Raw genomic sequence first — 27,739 nt, forward strand, 5'->3', positions numbered from 1 at the left:
TCTACTTGCACAGCAGCCCAGCACCCAACAAAATAGCAACAATTTGCACCAGGCTTAGCCTAATGGTCGATGATGGAGAAATGCCCCAATTCCCTACTACTCAGGTGAGATCTCCTTGAGACATGAGTTCTGCTTGTTTCCCAGCCCTCTGCAGCTCCAGGCATCATCCATTGGCCTGCATTTCCTTCCAGTGTCAACTCGCCATTTCCCAACTCATGTTTTCTGGGACCAACACCCTTTTATTCCCTTGCAATTCAATTTTTCCTCAGATAATGTCGTTGGTGCAAATCAAGAGGACAGTGTGAAGATGAGGCTAAAAAGTCAGTCTTAGAGGCTTGGTGTCCACAGTTTTCATGACTGCATATGCCAGGCCGTAAGCCAGTCAGAGAGAAAAGTGGTAAACTAAGGGGTCCATCTCCTGTCCAACCTCTGGAACTCACCTCTGTGTCCACGAGCCACGATCACAGATGGGACACCAAATGCCGCATCTCCAATCAGCTCCAGAAGCTGTTCTTTATTTCTGCCTGGGTCATCTGTATCTCTTAAATACTTCTCAATGACAACTGGAATCTTATCCTCCGGGAGGTCCTAGAATGGGTGAGGAAAATGACCACTAGCATGTGATTTGTGTGCCTTCTCCATTTCATTGACTACTAACCTCTTGAGCCCTGGAAAAATTCCTCCTGGGTAGTAATGTGGGAAGGTCAAAAAAAAAAAAAATGGGATCAGAAGGAAGACCCCAGTCATTTCATGACATTTGGGTTTGTAATCTGGGGCAAACTCACAGCTTTTCTTTGTTTCAAATAAGTTGACATAAATGACAAGTTGACATAATTCCCTGAGTGCTTACAAGAATAAAAGAGGACTTCTGTAAGAGTGATGTAGCCGTCTTCTGGTCCAATGTCACTTCAGAGGGTGGATAGTTCATCATCTGTTTAAAAACACAGTAAAGTACCTTTGAATCCTTGGGAATTAGCAAAATGAACCAAATAGGCCAAGTGTACTGGCTGGTTTTGTGTGTCAACTTGACACAAGCTGAAGTCTTCAGAGAAGAAAGAGCCTCAGTGGAGGAAATGGCTCCATGAGATCCAGCTGTAAGGCATTTTCTTAATTAGTGATCCATGGGAGAGGACCCAGCCTGTGGTGGATGGTGCCATCCCTGGGATAGTGGTCCTGGATTCTGTAAGAAAGCAGGCTGAACAAGCCAGAGAAAACAAGTCAGTAAGCAGCACTACTCCATGGCCTCTGTATCAGCTTCTTCTTCCAGGTTCTTGTCTTGACTGTCTTCCATGAGGAAGAGCAATATGGAAATGTAAGCTGAACAAACCCTTTCCTCCACAACTTGCTTTCTGGCCATGGTGATTTGTTGCAGCAATAGAAACTCTAAGACAATTAAGCAATTAAGGCAAAGCAGAATAAAAGTATTGTTTTAGGCTTTGATGGGCATGGCTGTTTATAAGTTTTAAACCAGTCAGTGAAACAGATGGACTTGTACAGAAATCCAGGCATGAAAAAGATACTCTAAATATGTGTATTGATCAGGTCAAGGGGCACAATGACCCTCAAAGCAAATGGGAAACAATATCTCACAGACAACAGGGAAATCAGACATCATCTGTTGTATTCTTTGATATCTACACAATCCTTCTGCAGTGAGGGCTGTGGAACTCTCAGCCTGTCTCAGTACTATGCAGTGACTTGGTCTAATTCCAGCATAGCCTCTAGCAACGGAAAGTCACACGACAGGGTGAGCCAGTCTCCCTATAACGACTGTCGGAAAAGCCTGCTGCTTTGAGGAGAAATTTCTTTTCTCAACTAAAACATGGTTGCGGACAGACAGCCCTTAACATTTGCCTCAGAGAACTTGCTATAGAAACCTAGAGGTTATCCTCACTTCTCTGCCTATGGAAACCTCACACCCAAGGACCCCAATATGTGAGAATAAATAGCATTAATCCTTTTTGTAACCTCTTTGGAATGTAAACACGTGGGACGACAATTTTTGTTCTGTCTTTCAATCTCCAATGTTCTAACGGCAGTGGTGGCATTGTTCCATCTTGGACCTCTATCTGCCATAAAGTGTATGCTCCTCCTACAGATGAGTTATGAATAGGAATCTAATATCTAGCTGCATAGACTCTCCCCTCTCTCCACAGTTTCTCTCCAAGCTCCCCGATCCTTGAAACCTCACCAGGGCTAGAGATGTTTCTAGTTGGGACTTGAGTTCAGGTCATGTTTGAGCTTCTCCCTTTTCCCACCCTCTTAGTGAAGGTAACCTGCCCTTTTTTTTTTTTTTTTTTTTGGTTTTTCGAGACAGGGTTTCTCTGCGTAGCTTTGAAGCTTTGCGCCTTTCCTGGAGCTCACTTGGTAGCCCAGGCTGGCCTTGAACTCACAGAGATCAGCCTGGCTCTGCCTCCCGAGTGCTGGGATTAAAGGCGTGCGCCACCACCGCCTGGCGGTAACCTGGCTTTTACCTAATGTCTGGATTTTCTTTTATCTTTGAAAAGGAAAAGCCCTTCCCCTTTAAAAGTGTATTTTAACTCATGAGGGAGTGACTTTGAATCTTTTAATGATGTGGAATGCGAGCATGCTTATGGGAAGCATGTTCAAGTCCATGGTGGAAACTGTAGTTTCCAAGTCTGACTTTCCTGAATTTCCAGTCATTTTCCATTTAGAGACATGACCTGCTTGTCTGATCGCCTGAATCTTATCTTCATAGGCTCTCTTAGCCTGGACACTTCAAGCACCTAAGTTTAATGAAATAACAAAGTGTTTATTGAGTTAGGATTTCAAGGACTAGACTACCCAGAGTCAAAGTTAGCTCAGGAAGAAATGTGTCAATGGAAGTATCCATCGACAACAAGAGACAGATGCTCTAGACACAACCAGAGGTTGGGGAAGAAAGAACTCATGTTAGAAGAATAATGGACAGGCGATGGGGTTGTTTTATCTAAGGATCTGTTTGTGCTCACCATTGGCATAATCCAGCCAAACTCTTGTTTGTTGATCCCCACGATGTAGGGCACAGTGTTGAAGCTCTTCTCAGCCAGGATCTCTTCAGGCATCTTTGGCAGCAACACTCCATCAAGCACAGTGGGAACGAAGGGAAAGCTCTAGGTGAGGAAACACACAGTACCAGGAATAATCCATCTCCCTTGCTGACTTTCTAAGGGAGCATCCAGAATATAAACCCTGTGGCTTGGGTAGGGGACATGGGAACTTGGGGTCCTAAGAAGGAAATTAAGGGTCTATGTTCCAATAAGGCCTAATTTGGGGTATCTCTCAGTGGTAAGTGGAGGGTGGCAAGGAAGGAACAGAAAGGCCCTTAGCTGAAATTAAACATATACCACTGTAGAATATGTATTTCCACCTGAAGTAGATAACATCATCCAGAATGATTCTCACTATTCCTGATAGTTATGGCTGTAAAGTTGCCACAGTGCTGCATTAGTGAATCCTGAGCTAGGACTGCTAGGGAATTCCATAACTAGGTTCCCTGGAACCTCTGCTCACAATACTGTCATCATCCTTGTGTTATATGTGGGTCCCAGTTTTAAAGACATGTTATATAACACAAAATTTATTACAAAGAATTAGCCTACAATAGAATTTATTATAATAAAACACCAGATCAATAGGGATTAGTATTTCTTCAACCACAGGTCACATACGAATAAAATTCTTTGGCTTCAGAGTCACAGTCATGAAGTCTACTATGATTTTTAAATGCATTATCTCATAAATCCACTAATTTACCTAATTTTCCATCTTTTCTGGCTTTGTCACACATGGAAGGTATCACATGGCCACTTTTTAGCGTGGCTTCCCCAAGAACTAGGCAATTCTCTCCCTTTTTTGTATTTATTGTCATGTTGACTCAACACTGACTTCAAGGTTGAGAAGTACCATAACTCAAGCCTGGCAGAAGCCCATCTATCAGGAGTGTTTTCTCCATAAGGCTCCTAATAGCCTAAGACAGACTTGGGGACACTGGACATATCAGCATCACTGTGCTCTAAAGCATCTCAAGCAGAGAAATCACTTAAAGCAGTAAACACGGAAGGACGGCAGGAAACAGCCCTCAGAGTGGACATACACAACTATGAGTGATGAGACAAGAAGATAAAGCATTATTACATATGGGACACCAGGACCACGTGACAACTGGCACTTGGTTCACACCTCCCCTGCTCGGTGCAGGTATTGCAGATGACCACAGTCATGTCACACCTGCGGACCTAGGGCTTATATGCTCACTTTAGCAAGTAACTAAATTCATAATTTATAAGATCTATAATTGATGGTGAGCTATATGTCTGTATTAATATTCTAAACTGGCTGTTTTTGAAAAACCAATTCGATTTTAGCTGGTTGAAATATCACTAAACCATGTTGCAGTTAAAAATTAAATACAGAGAACAAAGAAAATACTGCTGAAAGAAAGAAGCACATGCTACATATTTGGCCCACTGTCAAGATGTGCCAAATACTCCTTCAAAATGTCCAGACCTCAAGTGCTGTCCCACCCCTCCAGGCTGGTATTACCCCCCCCAAGACCCTCTGCCTTCATAACTGCTATGTACAGACCTCCCAGGTGGCTCAGCATCTGCCCTTGCTCTTTCCTACACATCACACTATTTCCACACTGAAGTGGAGGGGACTTTTGTGAGTCCATGAGGTTGTTGCTCTGCCAGAGTCCTCTGGACATGCACTGCTTCATGTGGGTCACAAGCCAAGTCCTGTCTATGGTGTCTCCCTTCTCACGTTCATGACCAACTCAGCTTCAGATCTCTTTCTTCCTCCTTGCCTCCACCCCAAACATGCCAGCTCCTTCCGCAGGGCTTGGTGGCTGCTCTTTCCTCGGCCTGTAGCATTCTTCCTCCAGGTTTCCTGTCAGCTGGCTTCCTGGCCCCATCCAGAGCTTCACTCATGAACATCAGCCACAAGCACATAAAAGACATCTCCTCTGACCCTGCCATTTACAGAAAACCACTGGCCAACTCTCACCACCCTCCTAATTTTTAATTTAATTCTAATCGACAGAAAACATGCATATTACGTGTTCTTACGTACATTAGTCTTCTGCTATACATCTCACCCACTAGGACACAAGTCTCCAAGAAAGCAGGAGATTGTACATACCTCACTGTTCATATCCCAGCTGTTAAATCAACCCCCGACACAAAGGGAGTCCTTAGTAAATCATCTCTGGATGATTGAAAGAATCCCATTTCCCTCTCAGAAGACCCTTTAGGGAAGTTCTGGGATGCCCCAGGGTTTAAACAGAGAGGACAGCTGGCAACAGCTGGCATTGGGAAGGCAGGAGGAAGGAGACGGAGGGTGATGCTGTACTTTCCCAGGTCATAGGAGAATAGAAGTCTAGGCTCCTCCCTGTACAGCCTCTGCTCTGTTCCTCCCATGAAACCCTTAGCTAGGCATCTCTGCCTCCTGAGAGTGGAGCGTTCTAGTGGTGCCTCCCCCTGCAGACTCATTTTGGGAGTGAAGAATATGAATGAGAAGAAGAAGAAGGAGAGGAAGAAGAAGAAGAAGGGAGGAGGAGGAGGAGAGAAGAAGAAGAAGAAGAAGAAGAAGAAGAAGAAGAAGAAGAAGAAGAAGAAGAAGAAGAAGAAGCAGCAGCAGCCCAGGGCACCAAGTTGCTGACCCGGAGCCCTCTACAGAGAGTTGTGGGTAAGTTCAACCCTCTGTCTGTGCTAACTGACCAGCAAATGCCTGATTCCCATCTCTGGTTCTCAGCAATGCACACACGGGAACGACCAGAGTTCCACAAACAGAAGAATTATGCATAATTACTTGGGGTCAAAGCACTGTTAAGACTCAAGGGAAGTCTATCCCAGAATGTAATGGTTCTTACCTCTCTGGAGTCTCCATGCAAATCCAGCTTAAAAAGATTCTGTGAAGAGAAGACAGAGCATATGTTAAAGAAGCCTTCCCTATACAAAGCCCAGCCTCTGAGCTGTGTTTGGAGAGTAATCAGCCTTCCTTCCTGGTTCCTACAGTGTCCTCTTTCAGGTAAGCACTGTGTGTGTGTGTGTGTGTGTGTGTGTGTGTGTGTGTGTGTGTGGTGGGGGCAACAGAGTTATGGTCACTGGTGCTCTGGAAAGGCAGCTTTTGTGGGTGCCTGACCTTCTCTTCAGCTTTCCCTCTACTTGTTTTCTCTTACAACAATACCCCAAGTTCCTCTGCAGGAACTGTGAAAACAAAATGATTGCATGTGGAGCTTGTGGTAACTTGAAGGGAGGTAGGGCTGAGATGAGCTGGAGTGGCAGAAGAAAACACTTTCCAGCCCTCACTTTCTTCTTCCTTATCCTGATGTCATGAGTTTAGGGAACTACATGTGACATGGGGTTACCATGCTCCTGAATATAAATAACAGTTCAAAGATACCTGCAAAAACAGCATAGAACTTACACCAAATATATTGATAAAGTTTGGAGAAAGTTGGCTTCCTAACAGATGTCATATTGATCTTGAGTGCTACTATCTTCAACCTCCCAGGGAACAAACTTTCTGCATAGAGAAGTCAGCCAGAAATGATGGCAAATAGAGGGATAGAGATTAGAAGGTTTCCAATACATTCTTGGCACCTGGATTCATCAGCATCCTGAGCCCCCTGCTCCTGAATGCCTCAGGTCTTAGTTACCTGAAGAGTCTGTCACAGCACGTTCCTGAAGTGAATGCTCTAGTCTTGTGTTGGAAAATTCTCATGTCTATGCTCACTGTAATTCATTCTACTCCATGCTTTCCTGTGTTGTACACTCACCATGTTCACAGTGATTACAATGTGACACTTAGCTGATGGATCTGACCCACGTATGGAAAGCAACTCTATATGAGGTACCATAATATTTGGCTCTACCAACCAAGGGACTTAGGTTCTTAGGTTCTTTCTCAGGCTCTCAAGCTCTCAGGCGCTCAGGCGCTCAGCTCTCAGCTCTCTCTCTCTCTCTCTCTCTCTCTCTCTCTCTCTCTCTCTCTCTCTTTCTTTCTCTCCCTCTCTCCTTATAGAAACTATTAGGAATATGTCATGTGATCATAGGTTCTCTGGAGTTTCCTAAAGATAGAAAGTAATCCTGTATGTTATGGGCATGCCTATGGATGGAAGAAATATTTTCCCATTCTGAGTATACAAACACATCTTTGAAACAGACACCAAGGAGAAAATCTGTAATCCCACCACTGAAGATGGTAAAACAGGAGAATTGAGAGGCCAGCCAGGCACATAGTGAGGCCATCTCATAAATCTAAAGAGAAAAAGAAAGTAGCTGTTCTTAACTCTTAAAGGCTTGAACTTCACTATGTTTTGAGCCTGATGAACCAGAATCCAAGACCCAAGGTGATATTGGACTCAATCCATGGAAATACAAGAAGAACAGAATGCTAGAGATGGTCTATGGGGATCCAGGAGTGTCCTCTTGTGTGCAAAGTCTGTATGAAGAGACAAGGCTCTCAGCTGAATCCTGAGACATCATCTGTACTTGTCCTTACAAAGGATTAGTTATCACATCCCACTATCTTGTATTTTTCAAATATTTGTCCTGTGAGGTTCCCTGTGATAATAAACTATCAAAAGTTCATTCAGTCCTCAAATGACACCTCTACCCTGACACCATGCTTCCAAAATTATAGTGAATGGATGAATGGAGTTGGCCAATATATAAACTATTGGTGAGTTGGAAAGATACACCAATAACTGCTTTAAAGGATTGGGTGAAAAGTTACAGATGCTGACTGAATGGCTCAGATTATGGACAAATTGAAAATAAGTTGTTGACAAGTCATGATGGCTCTATGCTAGACCAAGATAATGGTTTCAATGAATTGAATAGAGGGATGGATAGGTGGAAGATAATAAATGGATAGGCGGCTAATTATCCTTGACTCTTCACAGAAGTAGTCTTTGAAAACAAAAGTATTTAGAAACTGTTATAATTTAGATACCTTGTAAATCAGCGAAGTTAAGTTATGATACCTTTCATAAAATCTTTATACTTAATGTCCCCATCCTCAATGTTCAGAATGGTAATGTGGGAATGCAGAATTTTAAATTCTTCAAATACATTTGAGAACAAGACTATCACAATATTAAATTTTGAAAGAACTAGGTTACTGTTACACAATTTTTAACATACTTTCATTGAATGTTTTATGACATTTGATGATTTTTTTCATTATAAAAGAGAGACTAAAACCATCTCAATGATATCAGAAGGCTGATACTATTGCCAAGAGGCAAGAATGTTCCAGATAGCTTCTCCAAAGCTACAGAAGAGATGAAGTGATGAAGCCTGGGGTCGAGTACAAAGGTTGAGGACCACCAGGACAGGCACACCTACCAGTTTCAGTGTGGTCTCCAAGAGCTCCTCCTCTGTCTTCTGGCGAAGGCAGTGAACCATGGCAGCTGAAGTGGTTGTTTTACAACCAGCCATAACAGCAATTTTCTTCAATAGAAAACAGGCCACAGCAAAGATCATGAGCTGAGCAGTATTTATACCTCTGTCAATATAGCAAAGTTCTACTATCCAATACTCACTTTCTAATGATGGTACATGGATGTCCAAAACACGAAATACCAACACATGTGGGTCAGAGTGTTGCCTCTGTTACTAATTGGAATTTAATATAGACTATTTAAATATTGGTGGCTGTATTAACTTTATAATTTGTTAAGTGGAGCTTGGCATGGTGACACATGCCCTTAGTCCCACAACTGTGAGTTTTATGCCAGTCTGATCTATAGAGTAAGTTTCAGGACAGCCAGGATTACATAGTGAGACCCTCTATTAAAAATAGAAACAAATAATTTATTAAATGGGCATGCTTTTGTGGATGTGGATGAGTTAAAAGAATCCATGTATTCTATGGTGAAGAAAAAGAACCCAGAATTCTACTGTCTACCGTAGAGCCACTTCCTACCACCCAGAAATGGATTGTGTCTATCCTATGAGGAGATGTGATACATGTGATGTGCTCAGGAGGGTAACCCTTGATGTCACTACAAAACTTGTACTGGATTGTAGTGTGTCTAAGGAACATGATTCACACAAAATCACTCCAGAACTTGCAGAGCTTGGTTTAGATGTGAGGCCAAACAAATTCTATCCATTGACCATGTCAACTCCTTCCCCAGAACAAGAAAGATCCATGAGGAGAGAAGAGAAAAGAGCAGAGGAACTGCCCAGCAGGAATTTACCTCAGCCAAGGGCCTGGTGTTCTTCTTGACCAGGCCTGCAGTGAGGGCCACTCCACTTTCAGAAATGGCCCTGTGGAAGAGGTTCTTGGCCAAGGGAGACAACACCTGGCAGAGGAAATTAGAAAAGGAGACTTTATACTCATAGTGACTCATAGACTTCTGTGGGACCAGAGTTTTGAGTCCATTTGATCACCTTGATGACCAGCATGAAGTCTCAACCTTGGTTCTGCTGGATCCTAACCAAGGTGGGATGACCTCAGTGGCCCCACATGGCAATCAGCACCAAATTTTACCTGTACCCACAGCTGAACTTTATTTGGACATCCCTCTGGAAAGATTCACAGAAAACATTCAAATAGTCAGAAGAAGGCAAAACTGAAAGACAAGTCCATTCCAACAGACAGGTGTTCACACACTAAATATCAAGGCAGAGAAAGCAGACTACCAAGCTAATGGAAACTGTAATCAAGCAGGCACAGCTACCCTCATGGCTGATAAAGTATATATTAACTAAAACTAATTAGAAGATATAAAGAATACTACATATTGATAAAGTGAATAATTCATCTAGAAGTTGCAGCAATTATGAAGCAAATATTTAGAGCCTCATAATTTCATAAAACAATCACTAAAAGGCATAAAAGAACATCTAAGACATGACACAATAATATTTGAGGACTTCAATACCCAACTCTCATATTTAGAAATGTCTTTCAAACTAAAGTAAGCAAGGAAATTTCAGAACTAAAATACAGCATGGATCAACTGGACTTAACAGATTTATACAGAATATACCACCCCAAAGATAGGGAATACAAAGGCTTCTCAGCTGCAATTGGAACCTTCTCCAATACCAATCACACCACAGCCCACAAATTAAACCTTAAAAAGTACAAAGAAATTGAAATTATCCGTAATATTTAATGAGATCTCAATGAAAAGAAAGTAGAAATTAATAAGCATTTAAAGTTATTACCTCATCTTAAGGCACACAGAAATATTACAAAATCAATAAGCATGCAAATATAATAAAATTAATTAACTTTGTCCATAAACACTTTTCAATTTATTATCAGATTGTAAATAATGTATGGAGGAAATTGACATTGTTAGATTGTAAGCATGAAATCAATATGTCATGTGAAAAGCATTGGAACCAAGAAACTTGTGGAAGAAAATGAATTGCAGTGACTTTTTTGTATAAATTAGGAGATTATTTATAATACTTAGTTATCTCATCAAAGAGCTAACATGAAACTTGGGCTCTTTTACAAGAAGCAAATCATTTAAGTTAATGGACAAAAATCCTATGTGCTAAAGTATCCAAAATAACCCTATGTGCAGAAGCATCCAACTAGTGAATGCAAAAGCTCAATTTTTAGGTTTGCTGTAGGGTTACATTTGAATAATCAAGCTATAACTCTATATAATTGTTATGTATAGAAAAAGCATGGCAGAATTAAACTAAAATTGGAAAGTTGAAAGAAGCTATATGACATGATCAAGTGAAAGAGAAAGAGGAACACACACACATACACACACAGGCTAAAAGGAGAGATGATGGATAGCAGGTAGACAGAAGACAGATGATAGATATGTACAGAGATTGATAAAAATTGTGGGAATACTACACAAATATATGTCATAATATTCTCCTTGGATTTATCTGCACTTTTCCTTATCTCTAAGGAAAATAAAAATATTTTCCTCTAAGTATTCAGCTAGTAAACCAACACATGTTTGAAAATATGGTGATGGGGTGACATTCTGATCAATTTTCAGGGAGCTGGAGGGCCACTCATGACTTCCACAAGTTTCCATGGATTCCCTCTATATATCCTGCTCCTCATCTCCACACCAAGATGACTCCCCATATCATCGGAATGTGTCTGTGACATACATTCTTTGTCTTGCCTCTCTCTCCCTGTTGGAGTATCTGTCCATCTTTCCTCACAGCCATCTCTCTTTTCCCAACTGGACCCTCAGTCCCAGATACTGCTGCCCTTCTTATTAGGTTTTCAAAACCATGAGACCATCTCAGATGACCCTCTGCCAGCTCCCAGTGCTCCAGTTCCTTCAATGTGTATGTCTAGCCTGGAGTCAAACAGTGATGCCTGCTCTACCTCATGCCCTTCCCTCTTACTATCTACAGTTTATTCTCAACACTCCTTCCTAAGAATGCACTCTTTGTTAACCTGATCAGAAAAGAGAAAGAGAATTCAATTAAGTGAGAAGAGAAATAATATGCAGCAGGTATTTTTTTTTTAAATGGTGGAGCATAGAAGTATCTCTAAGAGCCAAGGAGGATTTGGTTCTTAGTCATCCACTGTCTAATGCTGAGCTATAAAAGAATCAACTTGAATCTGACAGTACCAGGCAAATATCATGACAGCCTGTTCTAATAACTCAGTTTAAAAAACAGGCCTTAGGGGGGGTGGCGCACGCTTAATCCAGCATCGGAGGCAGAGCCAGCGGATCTCTGTGAGTTCGAGGCAGCCTGGCTACAATGAGCTCCAGAAGGCGCAAAGCTACACAGAGAACCTGTCTTGAAAAACCAAAAAAAAAAAAAAAAAAAAAAAAAAAAACCAGGCCTTAATTTCTGCCTCTTGAAGCTGAACAGACAGTTTCTGAGGAAGCCATGAACAAAGGGCAATCAATCTTCAATGCCCCTGATAGCAGGGAAGAGGGAGTTAGTATGTATCAAGCCTGTGCCACTGAGCCAGCCCCCACAGTCAGTGTGTACTAGGTCAGCCAGCCCCCATGGCAGCTCAAGATGATAACCAAACAAGGACAGAGTCTGGCACTCATCCAGGCTTGCCTCAAAATGGAAAAGCTATAGCTTTAACCAATCCCTGACTAGCCCTAGCCAGTTAGAATGTATTAATATGATTGCCACTCACATAAGTCAGTCATATCTGAAATGATCTAAGTGTCCCTGAAACTCCCCTTAGCTGTGCTTAAAAGGAGCTTACATGTCCCTCTCAGGGTTGTTGCCATTTTGCCTTTGTGTAGGATGGACTGGACGGCCCGAGCATGCTGATATAATAATTTGCTCTTGTTGATTGCATACATGGATGGTGGTCTTTTTGTGGGACTTCTCCAGGATCCTAACAAATCTAGATATTGAAAGCAAAGTTCTCACTGCTGGACTGGCTGATCTCCAAGGGACCTTATCAGCAGTTATCACGCCTGGATAAGGCCTGGTTGAGGAAACTTACAAGAACAGAGACACTTTCACCTCCTGCTGATTCTCCAAAGATAGTCACAGAGCCTGGGTCACCTCCAAAGTTGGCAATGTTGTCCTGGACCCAGTGCAGTGCAGCCACCTGGTCCAAGTGACCCCAGTTCCCCCGGCTATGTTCATCGCCCGTGCTGAAAGAAAACAGGACAAAGGTAGATACATCATGACTGAATTCTCAGAGCTAGAGAGAGGCTGAGGCTCTTAGTGAAATAAGTTGATCCCTGAATTCCCAACACATGTCTTTGGTGCCTCTCTTGTCTCTATAAATGTTCTATCTGGGATTCTACATGCATCTTCCAGAAACTATGAAGCCTAAGAGCTAGTGAGGAAACAAGATAGACAAAAGCTCCAACTTCTGAGTATATTCAGTTCACACTGTGGAGTAATGGAGTAGGAGTCAAGAAATTTTAGTATCAAGTAATGAAAGTGCTTTGAAGAGAAATAAAATCAGCTTACAAAAAATTCAGGGATGGGGACTGTGGGTGGTATTTTCTGGTTGCAGGACCATGAGAGGGCTCTTGGAAGCAGTGGTCGTTAAATTGGGACTCAAATAAAATGAGCAAGTAAGATTATGGATATCATAAAATATTATTCCTGTTAAAAGAAGCAGAAGAACTAGGAACAGAAGTGTGAGCTTAGCTAGTAGTAGGTGGAGCGGGTGCTGAGGGCCTTAGCAAGGAGTTTTTGCTGTTACAAGTGGGTGGAACTATCTGCAGAAACAAGATGTGATTCAACCAATGTCTCTCACAGCACTCTGGCCACTCTGTAGAAAATACATGCCTTAAAAGTAACAGGTTTATTAGAAAACAAAACAAAACAAAAAACAGTGGTTATAACAATAATCCAGTCCAAACAGTAAGACTTTGATTAGAGTGGATGCAGGGAGTAGATGAGAAGTCCATGGAATCAGTTTGTTTGCAAGGTGAAGTCAAAAGGACTGGTTGGTTGGTTGGTTAGACACTAAGTGTAGGAAAAGCAGGAGTCCCAGATGTCCCCCAAGGCTTTTATGTTGGACAACCAGGAGGTGGGGTGGACAGCACTTGTTCAGCAGTATGCAGGAAAAGGAGGGAGGTTCTGTTCTGTTCTCCTTGCCTGGAATAGCAGAAGCTTGGCATGACTCAATCCACCTCCTAGAGCACTGTGACCACTCTGCAAAACGTGCTTTAAAACTAGCTGTTATCTATGTCTGGGAAAGCAGAGAGAACAACACACAAATCTGCACATAAGCAAGTGTAGTAATTGGAGAATTAATGGACAGACAAGGTCCCTTACTGAAGGAGCAGGATGCATTGTGAAGGAGATCTAGCAGAGATCTCGAAAATGCATGGCATTACTGGATCTGGGCCCTGGCATCTTTGACCTGGCAGATGTTTCATTTTGGATGTGTTCATGTGAAGGGATTATGGAGTAACAGAACCTGTAAAATGTGAGGCCCCAGTGGAATGTCATTAAGCCACTGGGTTCACTGCCCTCAGAGGTGTTGAGCTCACTGGGCCAAGGTTGGTTCCCCAGTGAGGCAGTTATACAAAGAACAAGACTTTCCACCTCCTCCCTCCAGCTTTTTGCCTCATCATGCCATCTCTTCTGCTTGCTGCAGATTCCACTTCTGCCCTTCTACCACGTTGATCTCAATAAGGGCCCTCACTAGACCTCAAACAGCAGAAAGAACCGTATCCTGAATGTTAGCCTCTTAAATCTTAAACTCAATAAATAATTTTTTTATAAATATCATAAGATCTGGTGTTGTGATGTATAATAAGAAAACAGACTAATATGGGGGCTTGTGTGTAGAAAAGAGTTCAAAACTCTACCTGAGGAACCCCCAGATGCCCAGACGGTATTGAATGGCCACCACTACCACGTTTTCATGGGTAGACAGGGCCAAGCCATCATAGGTTGATGCTCCACCCAACACCAGTCCACCTCCATGGATCCACACCATCACCTGGAAAAGGACACAACACAGATTGTCAGAAGTCTCCGCTGGAGGGCCATAGAAGTTGTCTAGTTTGGTTGCCTATATGTAGGCTAAGTAGGGCATCACCCAAGCCACAGTAGTACCTAGCAAGGCTGCAGCAGGCAGTCTTTTCCCCTCAGTTCCCTCAGCTGGGGGGAGTCATCCCGCTCATCATTTCTCACCTGTCTTCCAAGACGCATGGGCCCTGTCTTTACAGGTCTCCTTAAACTGAAAACATCATCATGGAAGCATCTAAGACCTCACCCCAATACTGCATCCTCCTCCGGGCAGGGCTTTGTGTGAATGGCTCATGTTTGGCTTTCTCAGACTCTACATCCGACTGTGTACATAGTGACACTGAGTGCAACAATAGGATGCATGAATGACAGTCCCACCCTGTGCCTCTACATTAGATCTAATAAAAGGTCTCTCTTCTTTCTCCTCTTCCCCTTCCTCCTCACTCCCTCCCCTTCCCCATCCTCTTCTTCCTTTCCTCCTACTCCTCTGCTCTTCCTCCTCCACCCTCTTTCTGAGAAAAGGGTTTGATCATTTTAAAAGACAGTGTAGCTATGGCTGGCCTGGCACTGCTATGTTTCCCAGACTGACATCAAACTTGCCCAAATCCTTTTGTCTCAGCCTCTTCAATGCTGGGGTTGCATGTGTGAACCAAAGGCTTCTCTTAAGTGGCCTTTTCTTGACTAGTCTTTTTCTCTTCTGTTGCAGAGGATCACACTCAAGGCCTTGAACACCCTGGCAACTACTTTACCACGAAGCCACTCTTTGTCCCTCTTGCCTATCTTGATGCCCACCACTAGCCCGGCAGCCTGAGGTGGTGATCTGGAGAAGAGAGAAGAATCACCGACAGTGGGAACAACAGCATCAGAGGGAAACGTAGCCACCTACTGCCCCAGCTGTGGGCCACTGCCACAGAGGCTGCAGAAGTAGTTTCTCTTCTCACTGACCCATGATTCCTAGGGTAAAGGCTGATGCCCAGCACTACTATAGGTGATCAGTTTCCCCCTCTATTTGTGAGAAAAAACCAGGGAAGATTAAATTCTAATTTAAGGCCGTCTTCCTTAAGCATCAGTTTCATACATGAGCAAATAAAGGCACAGGTGACTAGAAAAGTTCTTCAATGTTTCACTGCTTTGGAGACTCATGCAGTGAAGAGTACATCATAAGCAACATTCCCAGATCTCAGTGGACCCAGAAGGGAAGTACCACTGCCTGATATGCCTGGGGAACAAAAAAAACAAAGGAAAGTTTCCATCAGGGCAGAAGCTCTAGGCCTGTGAATCCGTTCATGCCTGTGGTGCCCTTGCCCCTAGCTGTCCTCAAGCCCTCCTATTTGCACAGAGGAGCCAGATGCTGAAATTCAGAAGGTTGGAGAAGTCCCACCACTTACCGGCAGCTTGCTGCTCTTTGTCAAGTCAGCAGGAGTGTAAATGTTTAGGTAGAGACAGTCCTCAGAAAACTGGAGAGGAATGCTCTCTTTTCTGTTGGTTAGGAGGTCATTGACTATCTGCCCTGCCACTGGGTCTTGAGAGCACCTGGGAGGGGAGAGAAAACATCTGAGGTTCCACCAGGCTGCAACCTGGAAACATGACCTGGCATTGACTTTGCACAGGGAGGTGTAACTCAATGGACCCAGGAGCCAAGTATTGCTGCCACTGGCTTTTACAAGCAGCCCCGAGGCCCTCCGATGTCGGGATGACACAGAAATCAGGGACAGAAGTGGTGGTCAACAGACAAAAATGGTTCTACATTTCATTCTGGGGACTTTTCCCTCGTTATGGCAGGTAAGGGGTCTAATAGTCACAAAAGCAGTAACTCAAATGTAAAAAATAGAAATCATTTAATTTCAACAGAAAGTAAAGATTGAGATTACAGTTATTTATTTTATTGTATTATTTCTGAGACAGGGTTTTTAGCAAAAACCAAGGCTCACATTCCTGCCCAGTGCCTATCTTTCTGCTGCAGTGACATGGGCTGGATGCTTTTTCTTTTCTCTTCTTCTTTTCTTTTCTTTTTTTTCTTTTTTTTCCTTTTCTTTTCTCTTCTTTTCTTTTCAGTTTTTTGAGACAGGATTTCTCTGTGTTGCCCTGGCTGTCCTGGAACTCAGTCTATAGACCAGGCTAGCCTCAAACTCATGGAGGTCTGCCTGCCTCTGCCTTCTGAGTGTGGGGATTAAAGGTATGGGCCACCACCACCACCACCACCACCAGCTGAGATTTACCATTGCTGTGATTATTACATATTATTTCTTTCTTCAAAGGCAGGGTAAAATTATTTCAATAAGCCTAAGGTTTAGGCAGAGTTTGTTGATGGAGACTTTTTGGAGAAAATTTAAGAATAGTTTCATAGTATTTGACTCAATAATGCTACTTCTTGGGACTTATCATAGAGAATTTATGAATGTGTGGAATAATTTAGTAACACTTTTCTATATACTCAGATGTGTATGTCAACTATACTAAAGCCAACATGGTCACCAGAGGTTAAAGACTGGCTGAGTGTGATACAGTGTGGTGTTGAAATTAACGCAATGAAAGTAGCACTGTGATGTTCAATGGCAGAGGGTGATGTTGCCGGCATACTCCTAAGTGAGACAGGGGCCACCAGAACTGCAGAGGCCTGCGACAGACAAGAGGCTGTCACTGTGTCAGATGGTGTTAACAGTTGTCACTGGGGGGCATGCCCTGGGGGTTTACTTTCCTCTGTTTTGCATCTTGTATTTCCTGACTTTGCTGTACTAAGTATTCATTACATAAACTAAATAACCAAAATACAAACCAGCAGGAGTTCAAGTAGCGCATGGTGGAGAAAGGGCTCTCAGAAGCTGTGCACTTCTAAATGTTTCACATTTCCACCATGGCCTCTTTTGTTTTTTTTGTTTTTCCAGCAGTTGAAAGGCTTTTGGTAGGGGTGAGGAAACACACACATACAGCCAGCCGACACACAGAGAAAAAGACCCTCTGCAAAACAGAGTGGAGATTCTGGAAACTGAAGTCCTCCACACTGTTCTTGATTGCAGAACAAACTAGAAACCAGTTAGAGTGCTGTGCTGACCCCTTCCTATGTCCCTCTGAAACAGAGTTCTTCAAAAGAGACCCAGGCCCACCCCAGCGGCTTACATAGGAGGGTAGGAGGTGGCGTTCTTCAAGAAGCTCCAGGGCTCTGCAGGCTGTGGTGGAGCAAACCTCAGGGATCCAAGAGGAGGCTTGGCAAAGGGGACTCCCAGGAAGACGGCTACAGGCTGTGTGAATCCTTCTAAGCTGACATACTTCCCCAGGACTTTGCCATGAACGGTGTTCACCACAGGTGGTGAGGATGGGTGTCCTGCTGGACAAGAGAACATGAGGACACATCAGAGGGGAAAGATCAGGCCTGGATTTCTACTGGGTTTCCCCACTTTCTAAGCATGAAGCCTTGAATAAATTGCCTTAGCCTTGTAAGCCTCAGTATCTTCTCCCCCCAGATAATGGTGGAAAAAAAACAGTCCTTATCTTAGGGGGCATGGAAGGGGCAGTTGGAATTACACACAGAAAAGAAGTTAAACCAAAACTCAATGTGAATGAATGTTGGCTGCTAGAAATGTTTGTGACCTTCAATGTCATCCTCAAAAGTCTATGGAAATGCGTATCTGTTAAGAACCTGATACTGGCCCAGCATGGTAACACATATCTTTAATTCAGATACCCAGGAGGCAGAGGCAAAGACAGATCTCTGTGAGTTCAAGGCCAGTAGGGTATACACAAAGAGTTCCAGGACAGACAGAGTTACACAGCCAGATCATGTCTTTAAAGAGTAATAATAAAAAGAAGATCCCAGGGCTGAGCTGCATGATGGACAAGAGGATGGACATAGGTATCTTCTCCTCTCAGGAGGCTGACCTTATAGGAAAGGACCATAGATAGACTCGGCCTAATGCTGAGTTGAAATATGTGTCCTAGAAGGATTGAGCACTTCTGATTTTTGTCGCCAAGGACCATCTGTGACTTGGGGGAGGAGTGACAAGAAGAAGGTGGAAGTGGGAGGGGATGGAGCAAGAATACACAGAAGACCAGCAACAGTTCAAGTAGAGTAAAATAGAGGGTCTGCTGGAATGGCTGAGTAGCCTGTGAATACCACCAAGAAGAGCCTGGAGGAGTTACAGGACATACAGGAGTGAACAGGTGCCTGTGAAGGAGGGCTGCAAAGTCCAGGCTCCCATCCTACCCAGTGGACAAATAAGCATGAGCAAGTGCAGAGTAAAGGAAACAAGTGCTAGACGTTCCTCCATGAGCTCTGAGCTGGGTCATCCAGACTAGAAGCTTCTATATACCCCGCTATCCTCATTTTTACAGAGTGGACAATCCTTCTCATTTCTCTGCTGCTTCTTCTGACCCACTTCTGTGTGTTGTGGGGTCTGAGGGAATCAGCCTGACCCTCCTTCCAGAGGCAGGGGTACTTTTACAGACCTCATGATCAACCACATCTTCACTTCCAAGGTCAACCACTTCAGTGTATCAGAACACCTCCTATCAGTAATTTCTTTTCCCTTGTTATTACAACTGGCCTCATTTTGATACCTCCTCTGTATGTGTGGCAGAATAGAAAATGATTCCAGGATTCCATCTAACAGAAGAATAACCCATTTTATCTGTACTGAAAACAGTGAACAGAACAGGATCTGGGACACATGGCATCTAGAAGTTAAATATTGTGGAAATTTAAGTTGTCTCTTGCTGTTGTTTTCTGTTAATTACTAGAAAATGCTAACTTAATTTTTTGAAGACACTTATATATACTTAAGTTATGGTTTGACAACTTTTATCTTACTTTATAATTATTAGGTCATTATGACACAAGCCCATCATAAGTCTAATGTGTTTATATGAAGAACAGCCATTAACACTGGAAAATCTTTATGAAAAGTGATTAAAGAGAATTCAATGCTTCCTTCCTTTCCTGGTTTTTAATTATTATCAAGCGACCTAGAGAGGAACTTTCTAGAAAACTTATATATTAGGATGCCTGTGCATGATGACAGAGTTTCTTTGTACTAGACACTGACAACTTTTTGTAACTAAGAGAAAATGTTATGAATAAATATAGAGATAAAAATGAAAAGGGAAGAACTGACCCCTGCCCAGTGTGGAGGTAATGTGAAAGAAAGAAGACTGGGAATCAGTCCAAGGCCGGGGCTGTGGAGAAGATGGTAGGATGTCCTAAGATGATGTTGTATGACAGGAACACTCAGAGCTGAAAGTCAGTGAGAGGCGGGTGAAGGTCTGAGTGTGCGGCAGGGATGTGTGCGGCTACTCTTACGGGCCACTGTGAGGAAACAGGAGGGCTGGGTGTGAATGCACAGAGGGCCACAGCCAGGGGGAAGAATGTCTACCATAGGGCATGGTGAGGGCACAGCCCTGAAGAAATGCAGGGAGAAGGGGAACGGGCTGGTGAAGATGGTGAGTGCTTCAAAGAGGTGAAGGAAGTCTAAACAGATCTCAGTGTTAGTCCACCATCCACCCTGCACTGAGACAGAATGGGTAGAAACCAAACTTCTCAGAGTAAAAAGTTGGCTAAGGTGGGAGTTATGAACAAGGCCACCTACAGTAGTTCCCACTTACATTGTGTTGATTGTGTACATACTGACATTGTGAGCAATCACTGTGTGCTAGAAACACATTCCAGTTCCTTTAAATTATTTCTCAAAGAAATTTTACTAGGTGATCGTAAACGTGCCCACTTCACAGAAGAACAACACGAACTTGCAAACAGCTCATGTGACTCTCCACAGGTGGAAATGGGGTGACCAGCAGCAAAGAATGCTCCACTTCCAACCTGGCTTCTTTCCTTGTTATACACTCAGTTCTTGGCGTCTCACAGTGTCACATGCACAGAGAGAAGATAAAATTTAAACAAATACTAGGCTGTCCGTGTTCTGGTAGCCAAACACCGGCTCTGGATTCAGGAGCCCCAGACTGGCTAAAGTGATGTTAGGAGTACACATGACTCTCTGAATCTCAATGTCTTGATTGAGATGTCACAGATAAACGTGGAGGTCCAACATGGTCTTGTATCAATCATGAATTTAATCTGTTCATGTGATACTTTGACATATATGACTTTCATGACCCAGTGGGAACTGTGGTTCCTGGGGAGCATAAAACCCAGAGCCCAGCGGCATCATTCACGTCTCACACCGTGGGCTACCATCTTACCTGCCGTAGTTACTTGATTGCAGAACAAACTAGAAACCAGTTAGAGTGTTGTGCATGCACAAGACAGCTAAGGCAGCCTGTGACTGAGAGTCCCATGAATTCTTTTCTTTTTGTACTATTTAAAAAAATTTTTAAACTTGAATATATTTTGACCATATCCTTCCTCTTTCCCAAGTCCTTGCAGTTCCTCTCCCTTCCCTTCCTGCTCAACTTTAAATTCTTTCTCAAAAACAAACAAACAAGCCGGGTGGTGGTGGTGCACGCCTTTAATCCCAGCACTCGGGAGGCAGAGCCAGGCAGATGATCTCTGTGAGTTCGAGGCCAGCCTGGACTACCAAGTGAGTCCCAGGAGAGGCGCAAAGCTACACAGAGAAACCCTGTCTCGAAAAACCAAAAAAAAAACCAAAACAACAACAACAAAAAAAAAACCCAAACAAACAAAAGCCGGGCGGTGGTGGTGCACGCCTTTAATCCTAGCACTCTGGAGGCAGAGGCAGGCGGATCTCTGCAAGGCCAGCCTGGGCTACAGAGTGAGTTCCAGGAAAGGTGCCAGACCTATACAGAGAAACCCTGTCTTGAAAAACCAAAAGAAAGAAAAAACAAATGAACAAACAAAAACCCAATACAACAGTGAATCCCTCCCCCAAAACCAGGAAAATAAGATAGAAGTACACTGAAAAAGGAAAAATAAAATAAAAAAACAAAAGACAACTGCATCCGCATAAAAGCATACACGAAGAACTGTGAAGTACATGATATATTAGTCCCTGAAATGTTTTAAATCAGTCCTACACCTACTTACACGGCTTCACCCATTACTACAGAAGAGACTTCCAGGAAGCACCTGTCTGTACTTTGTCCATCCTTCCACCTCCTACTGACTCTGCTGCTTTCTTTTCTTCACACCCCACCCCGATGATGAACCCTTGCTTTGGGAGCTAAGATTGGCAAAGTGTTATTTTACTGGCTATTATCTCTAATGTGATGACCTGACCACTCCTCCAATTTCCTATTAATGAACTCCATTTTATTTTATTATAATTTTGGTATGTGTGTATGAATGATGTACGTGTATGTAAGTGTACATTTGCATACATAAATGAAGGTGTGTGTATGCTGTGGTGCATGTATGGCAATCAGAGGAGCGATCGCCTTAGGCTTCGTCCCTCACCCACTGCCTTATATAAAATATGGTCCCTTTGTTGTTTGCCATGGTGTACACTAGACTAGCTGGTCCATGAGCTTCTTGGAATTCTCCTGTCTCCACATCCCATTCTGGCCTAGGAAGACTGGGATTGCAGATGCATGCTACCACTACTGGCTTCGTGTGGATGCTGGGGATTCAAAATCAAGTCCCCGTGTTCACACAGAAGTGCTTTACCACGTGAGCCAGCTCCTCAGCCCTTACACACTTCATTGTAAATCCCCCCCCCCCCCCCCTCGTTTATCTCCTGCTCTCCCACTCCTCCTCCAGCCTAAGCCCACCTTCAGCACCGTACAAGGAACCACCTAAGGCATCCTCACAGTGATCCACCGGGGAAGGCACTAGAGTCAACACTTGGTCAGACTAACACAAGTTCACCTAGCAGAGTGCTTTGCCTGAAGACAAATGGTTTGGAAGTGCTGAGCCAAGATCCAGATTTTTCTACTAAGCTTCCTTCCATGATCAGGCAAAATGTAGACTAATAATTTAGGAGAAAACAAACAGCTTTCCTAATCCCCTTTGTGATACTTGGAGCTAGCGCATTACCCTCTGTACCTGTCCTGTGATTCTAGTGTTTGCCTTTCACTGACTCAGCGTGTCCACTCCATCCAATAGCTGGTCGGGGCTACTCGTCGGGAGACTGTACTGGGCACTACACAGCTTTACACTATGCTCCCCTCTGGCCTCCTCTACCAGATGTGAGCGGTTTGAAATGTGCCCTCACAACCCCAATATTTGTATTACAAAACAAACAAACCAAGACTCACCCTCTGCTGCGAAAGCTGCAAGAGACACCAGGATCAGAGCACAGAGGTGCATGGTAGAAAGCTTGGGGGAACAGCAGGGTCTCCAACCTGCAACTGATCCTGTCCCAGTCCTGAAGACTTTTGGTAAGTTCCTCTCAATCAGTTGTATTATCCCAGAAAAGGACAATCTTTCTGTTCCAAAGAGCTCTGCAGGTTTCCCAGGAGCTCACTAAGCCACTCCCACCCAGCTACACCCAGCCACTCCCACCCAGAGCTCACCGGGCTTTATCTAAATTGTTTGGACTCTCCCTTAGATTGCAGGAGCCCACAAACGGGTCAAACAGCTTCTTGCATAAGCATCTGCCCCTGTAGCACTCACCTCAGCGCTCTTGCTCTTTCCCAAACCCAGGTACCAGCTCTCCAGACACCTTTAGGCAGGGTGACTCTTTGGTCTGGGGTCCTCACATGAAGCTGGAGGAGTTCAGAGCCCCTCACAGTCACACAGTTGATCCCCAGGGAAGTGAGGACACACCTCTCAGCTACTGTTGGCTGGTAGACATTTAAGATCTCATTTTGGTAAAAATATTAAATTTCATCATTTTCTTTCAACCTAAATTATCTTTATAAGATTCCTGTCAAGCGGTCTAGCCTTCTGTCATGTACTGCCATGGTCAAGGAACTCATAGCCTTTCAGAGGAGAGATTTGGAAACAGGTGTTCTTATATAAGTGAACAACATATTTTTGTTTTTAATAGTTTTAAGTTAGCCTGCATAGCAATGGGTTTTGTTATGTTGTCTGATGCAGACTTTATTATTATTGATATTCTTCTTCTTTATCCCTCTGCTCCTATCAGCTCATCCTTTGCCCACTAATAGTCCCCCTTTGTACTTCATGCTTCTTTTTTCTCTCATCTCTCCTTCTTTCATGGATTCTTCTAATTTCATGACCAATTGACAATGTATATACAAAAATATAAACATTAAAATCTAAAAAAATCTTTTTGAGTCTAGTTTGTTTTAATTAACAAAATGGTCTTCATTTCTGCCTGCTGTTATTGAAAATGTTATGATTTCATTCTTTTTATATTGTATAAAATTTCCTTATGTAAATGTACCCCATTTTCTTCATCCAAATGTCTGTTATCTGGACTGGCTCATTTCTTAGCAGTTGTGAGTACTACAGAAATAAATATGAATTATTGATATCACTTTGGTAGGATTTATACTCTTTGGGGCATATATCTGGGGCAGTTTAGTTGGGTCATACAGAAGTTCTATTTTTAAACTTTTGAGGACCTTCTATTTTCATTTCCGTGGTTGCTATATCAATACACTCCCACTAACAGTGAATAATGATTTGTCCTTCCAAACAACTCACCCATAGTCATTGTCATGTGCTTAATTTCTGTTCCAAACAACAGACAAGGAGGGAACACTACCAAACTCATTCTATGAAGTTACACTACCTTGATACCCAAAACACATAAGGAGACAATAACAAAACAGTAGACTGATCTAGTTATTGGCCATAGATATAAAACTCTCAATAAAACATTTATAACTGAATTCAACAATACATTAAAGGGCTGGAGAGATGACTCAGCAGTTAAGAACATTTGTCGTTCTTGCAGAGGACCTGGGTTTGGTTCCCAGCACTCACCTCATGTCTCACAACCATGTGTAAGTCAGGCTCCAGGGAATCTGATGCACTCTTCTGATCTCAGGTGTGAGGTATGCATGTGATACACATATGTACATAGAGGCAGCACATTCATACACATAAAGTAAAACAAATTTTAAAAGAAAATAAAAACAATTTTTGTGGGGTTTTTTTTGTTTAATTTTACATCCCAATCAAAAGTTCCCTTCCCTCCCCTTCCCAAGTCCTCTCCCTCCCCCATCTACTACTCCTCTACTGTTCCTCTGTAGATACAGGCAGGCCTCTCATGGATATCAGTCAGCCAGGTATATCAAGTAGCAGTGAGATTAGGTGCCTCCTATCCTATTAAGGATGAGGCAATCCAGTAGGAGAAATGGGTCTCAAAAGCAGGTAACACAGTCAGAGACAGTCCCTGCTCTCACTGTTAGTAGTCTCACACAATGACCGAGTTACACAACTGTAAAATATTTGCAGAGGGCCTAGGTCAGTCCCATGCAGGCTCCCTGGTTATTTGAGATTCCATCTTACACCTGTCAGAATGGCTAAGATAGAAAATGCAAGTAACAGCTCATGCTGGAGAAGATGTAGAGCAAGGGGAACACTCCTTCACTGCTGGTGGAGTGCAAACTTGTACAGCCACTTTGGAAATCAGAATAGCGGTTTCTCAGAAAATTGGGAATCAATTTACCTCAAGACCCAGATATACTACTTCTGGGCATATACCCAAAGGACACTCCACCTTACAGCAAGGACACCTGAACTATGTCCATAGCAGCTTTATTTGTAATAGCCAGAAAGTGGAAACAACCTAGATGTCCCTCAACAAAAGAATGGATAAAGAAAATATGGTACATTTATACAGTGGAGTATCACTCAGCTGTTAAAAACAATGACACCAGGAAATTTGCTGGTAAATGCACTGAACTGGACAAACTCATCCTGAGTGAAGTAACACAGACCCAGAAACACAATCATGGTATGTATTCACTCATAAGTTGATATTAGCTATAAAGTAAAGGAGATCCATGCTAAAACCCACAAACCCACAGAAATTGATGCTTACCCAAACTGTTATCAGAGGTTTCACTCAGAAACTGATGGAAACAGATGTAGAGACCCACAGCCAAATATTAAACAGATCTCAGGGAATCCTACAGAAGAGGAAGAAGAAGGATTGCAGGACCCAGTGGTGCCAAGGACACCATAAGAATACCCACAGAACCAACTAACCTGGGTTCATAGGGGCTCTCAAAAGATGTGGGGGGGGGGAGGAAGAGGGAAAGAGAGAAAGAGAAAACATGAAATTGGGTAGATAGAAAGCTGAAGAAGAGCTGAGAGGAACTCATGGAGGGAAAAGCATCAAAATATATGGTATGAAAAAGATTAAATAAAAAGTTAAAAGATAAACTTTTAAAAACAATTTAAAAGAAATACATTAACCAAATTGTTTTTTTTCTCAGAGATGCAAGGTTACTTCAGCATATTCAAATCAATAAATGTAACACAAAATGTAAATAAATTAAAGGTAGGTGCAAACAACAAAACAAACAAAAAAGAAGCTCAAGACTGTAAGTCCTGGAGAAATGAAGACTAGAAGGGATATCTTTCCTGACCCCATCTCAGTGAGTGAGAGTTGGCATATAGAAAATTGCTGAGCTGTATATGTTGGTTTCAGTTTCTGCAAATTTGATGAAAGTATTTGTTAGAGCTCAGAGTTTTCTGATGAAGCTTTAAGTACATCTGCCAAGGAGGCAAAAAGACTTCTATGATAAAAAAACAAAAACAAAAACAAACAAACAAACAAACAAAAAAACCTAAAGAATGAAACTGAAGAAGATGCTAGAAAATAGAAATCCATCCAGTGTTATGGCTGCTTTGGGAGAATTTTCATCAGCTTCATTGAAGATAAGCATAGATTCCAACATGACTCAGAAATTCCAGTTCTAGGGAACTGAAAACATGGGCCATACAAAAATTGGTTCACATAACAATGCTCAGAGTCTTTGAGGGAAAGCTCAAAGTCTATCAACCAATGAATGAAACAATTAGTTCACAGTCCACAGTACAGAATACTACTGAGCCATAAGAACATGCTACAGTGTAGAAGAATCTAAAAACATGTTAAATGAAAGAAGCCAGACATGAAAATCAAAGGCTGTGTGTGATTCTATTTATATGAAATGTCCAAAAAAAAATCCATCTTTGCATTCATTTGCAAATATTTCTTGAGAATATACAGTGTGTCAAACCCTGTGCCTGGGGTTTTGTAGGTAGGATATCAGTGCTCAGAATAACCCCATGATTCATGTTAGTGGATCCAAGTCTCAGTGTGGCTGAGGGATGGCCCAAGAGAACACATCATGTAAGATGAACAGCTGATAATGGAGAAAACCCTATGATCATAGAACCATATCCTCAACCACTATGCCTTGGTGTCAATGTTTGGGAGAAACCACAAATACAAATCTTCTCACAGCCCCTTTCCTAGAACTCAGAATGAGAAACTGTGGTAGATGCTGTCAGTGATTGGCTAGCACCCTGAGGCCATATAACTCCATGACTCTCAGGTGACTTCCACCTGCCAGAAACTCCTCCTCTTTTGAGGGTTTTCCTACTGGAGTAGCTCTCAGCCAGTGACTGCTTGGAATTGGAGTATAGACTTCCATTCCCCCCACCTTGGCTACAGTAATTGAAATTACATGCTCTTTCCCCTGAATTTTCTGCCAGCATTAACTCTGGTTATCCACTAGGCTAACCAATATCATAAGTAACTCTTTCTCTGTCTCTCATTATTCATTATGATCTCTACCACTGTCCCTCTTTCAAAATAGACTTGAACATGAATGCTTATCTCAAAGATGCCTTTGGAGAAACTCAAAGTAAGACAGCGAGTCTATGGTTCCTCAGTTAATTCACCTTTGTATTTGATATGGATGAAAGTATCACTTAGAATTTACATGCTGAAGTTTTTCCCCAAATATTATAATATGGTTGTAATTGGATATAAACCCTTTAAAACAGTTATAACAATAACATGGGGCTTTAAGATGGAGCCTAATCCAAATGTGGCTGGTGCTATCATACGAGGAAATGTGAACACAAAAGACAACAAGGGTAAGTGTGTATAGGAGGCCCACCATGTGTGGAGGCAAGGGAAAGGCAGTCTACTCTATCCAAGAAAATCCAAATTGAATAAAAACCAACCTTGTTTGCCTCTTAATTTTGGACAGCCAGCCTCCGGAAATGTAAGAAAATCAGTGTCTCTTTTGTATCCACCCAGTCTGTAATGTATCTCTCTGGCAGCCCAGTAGACAAGTGTGAGAACTGTTTAGTGGAAACTAATGGTGAGCCATGAGAAGGAGATGCTTAACATCCCACAGAAACCCCAGCTCAACGGCAGGAACATAACCAGAGACAGTTAACTTTCACTCTGTGGTGGCTGCTAGCCCCTTCTCTTTCTTAATATACTAGAAAGATATCCTAACAGGCAGCCTTATCATAAGAAAAATACATG

General features: G+C 42.7%; 1 protein-coding gene across 1 annotated transcript in view; it reads right to left on the bottom strand.

The window, feature by feature from the left end:
• The window catches only part of LOC114694526 (carboxylesterase 1E-like), a 31,308-nt gene extending 8,505 nt beyond the window's left edge, over positions 1-22,803 (bottom strand). The window contains 11 exon segments of the mRNA XM_028871496.2: positions 441-588; positions 851-931; positions 2,973-3,113; positions 5,873-5,911; positions 8,355-8,459; positions 9,212-9,316; positions 12,430-12,583; positions 14,264-14,397; positions 15,815-15,959; positions 17,544-17,751; positions 22,587-22,803. Of these exon segments, the coding sequence (XP_028727329.1) occupies positions 441-588; positions 851-931; positions 2,973-3,113; positions 5,873-5,911; positions 8,355-8,459; positions 9,212-9,316; positions 12,430-12,583; positions 14,264-14,397; positions 15,815-15,959; positions 17,544-17,751; positions 22,587-22,638 (1,312 nt within the window). The 5' untranslated portion in view covers positions 22,639-22,803.
• Positions 22,804-27,739: the final 4,936 nt, after the last annotated feature.

The sequence above is a fragment of the Peromyscus leucopus genome, chromosome 5 (assembly GCF_004664715.2).
Source record: "Peromyscus leucopus breed LL Stock chromosome 5, UCI_PerLeu_2.1, whole genome shotgun sequence".
NCBI lineage: Eukaryota > Metazoa > Chordata > Mammalia > Rodentia > Cricetidae > Peromyscus > Peromyscus leucopus.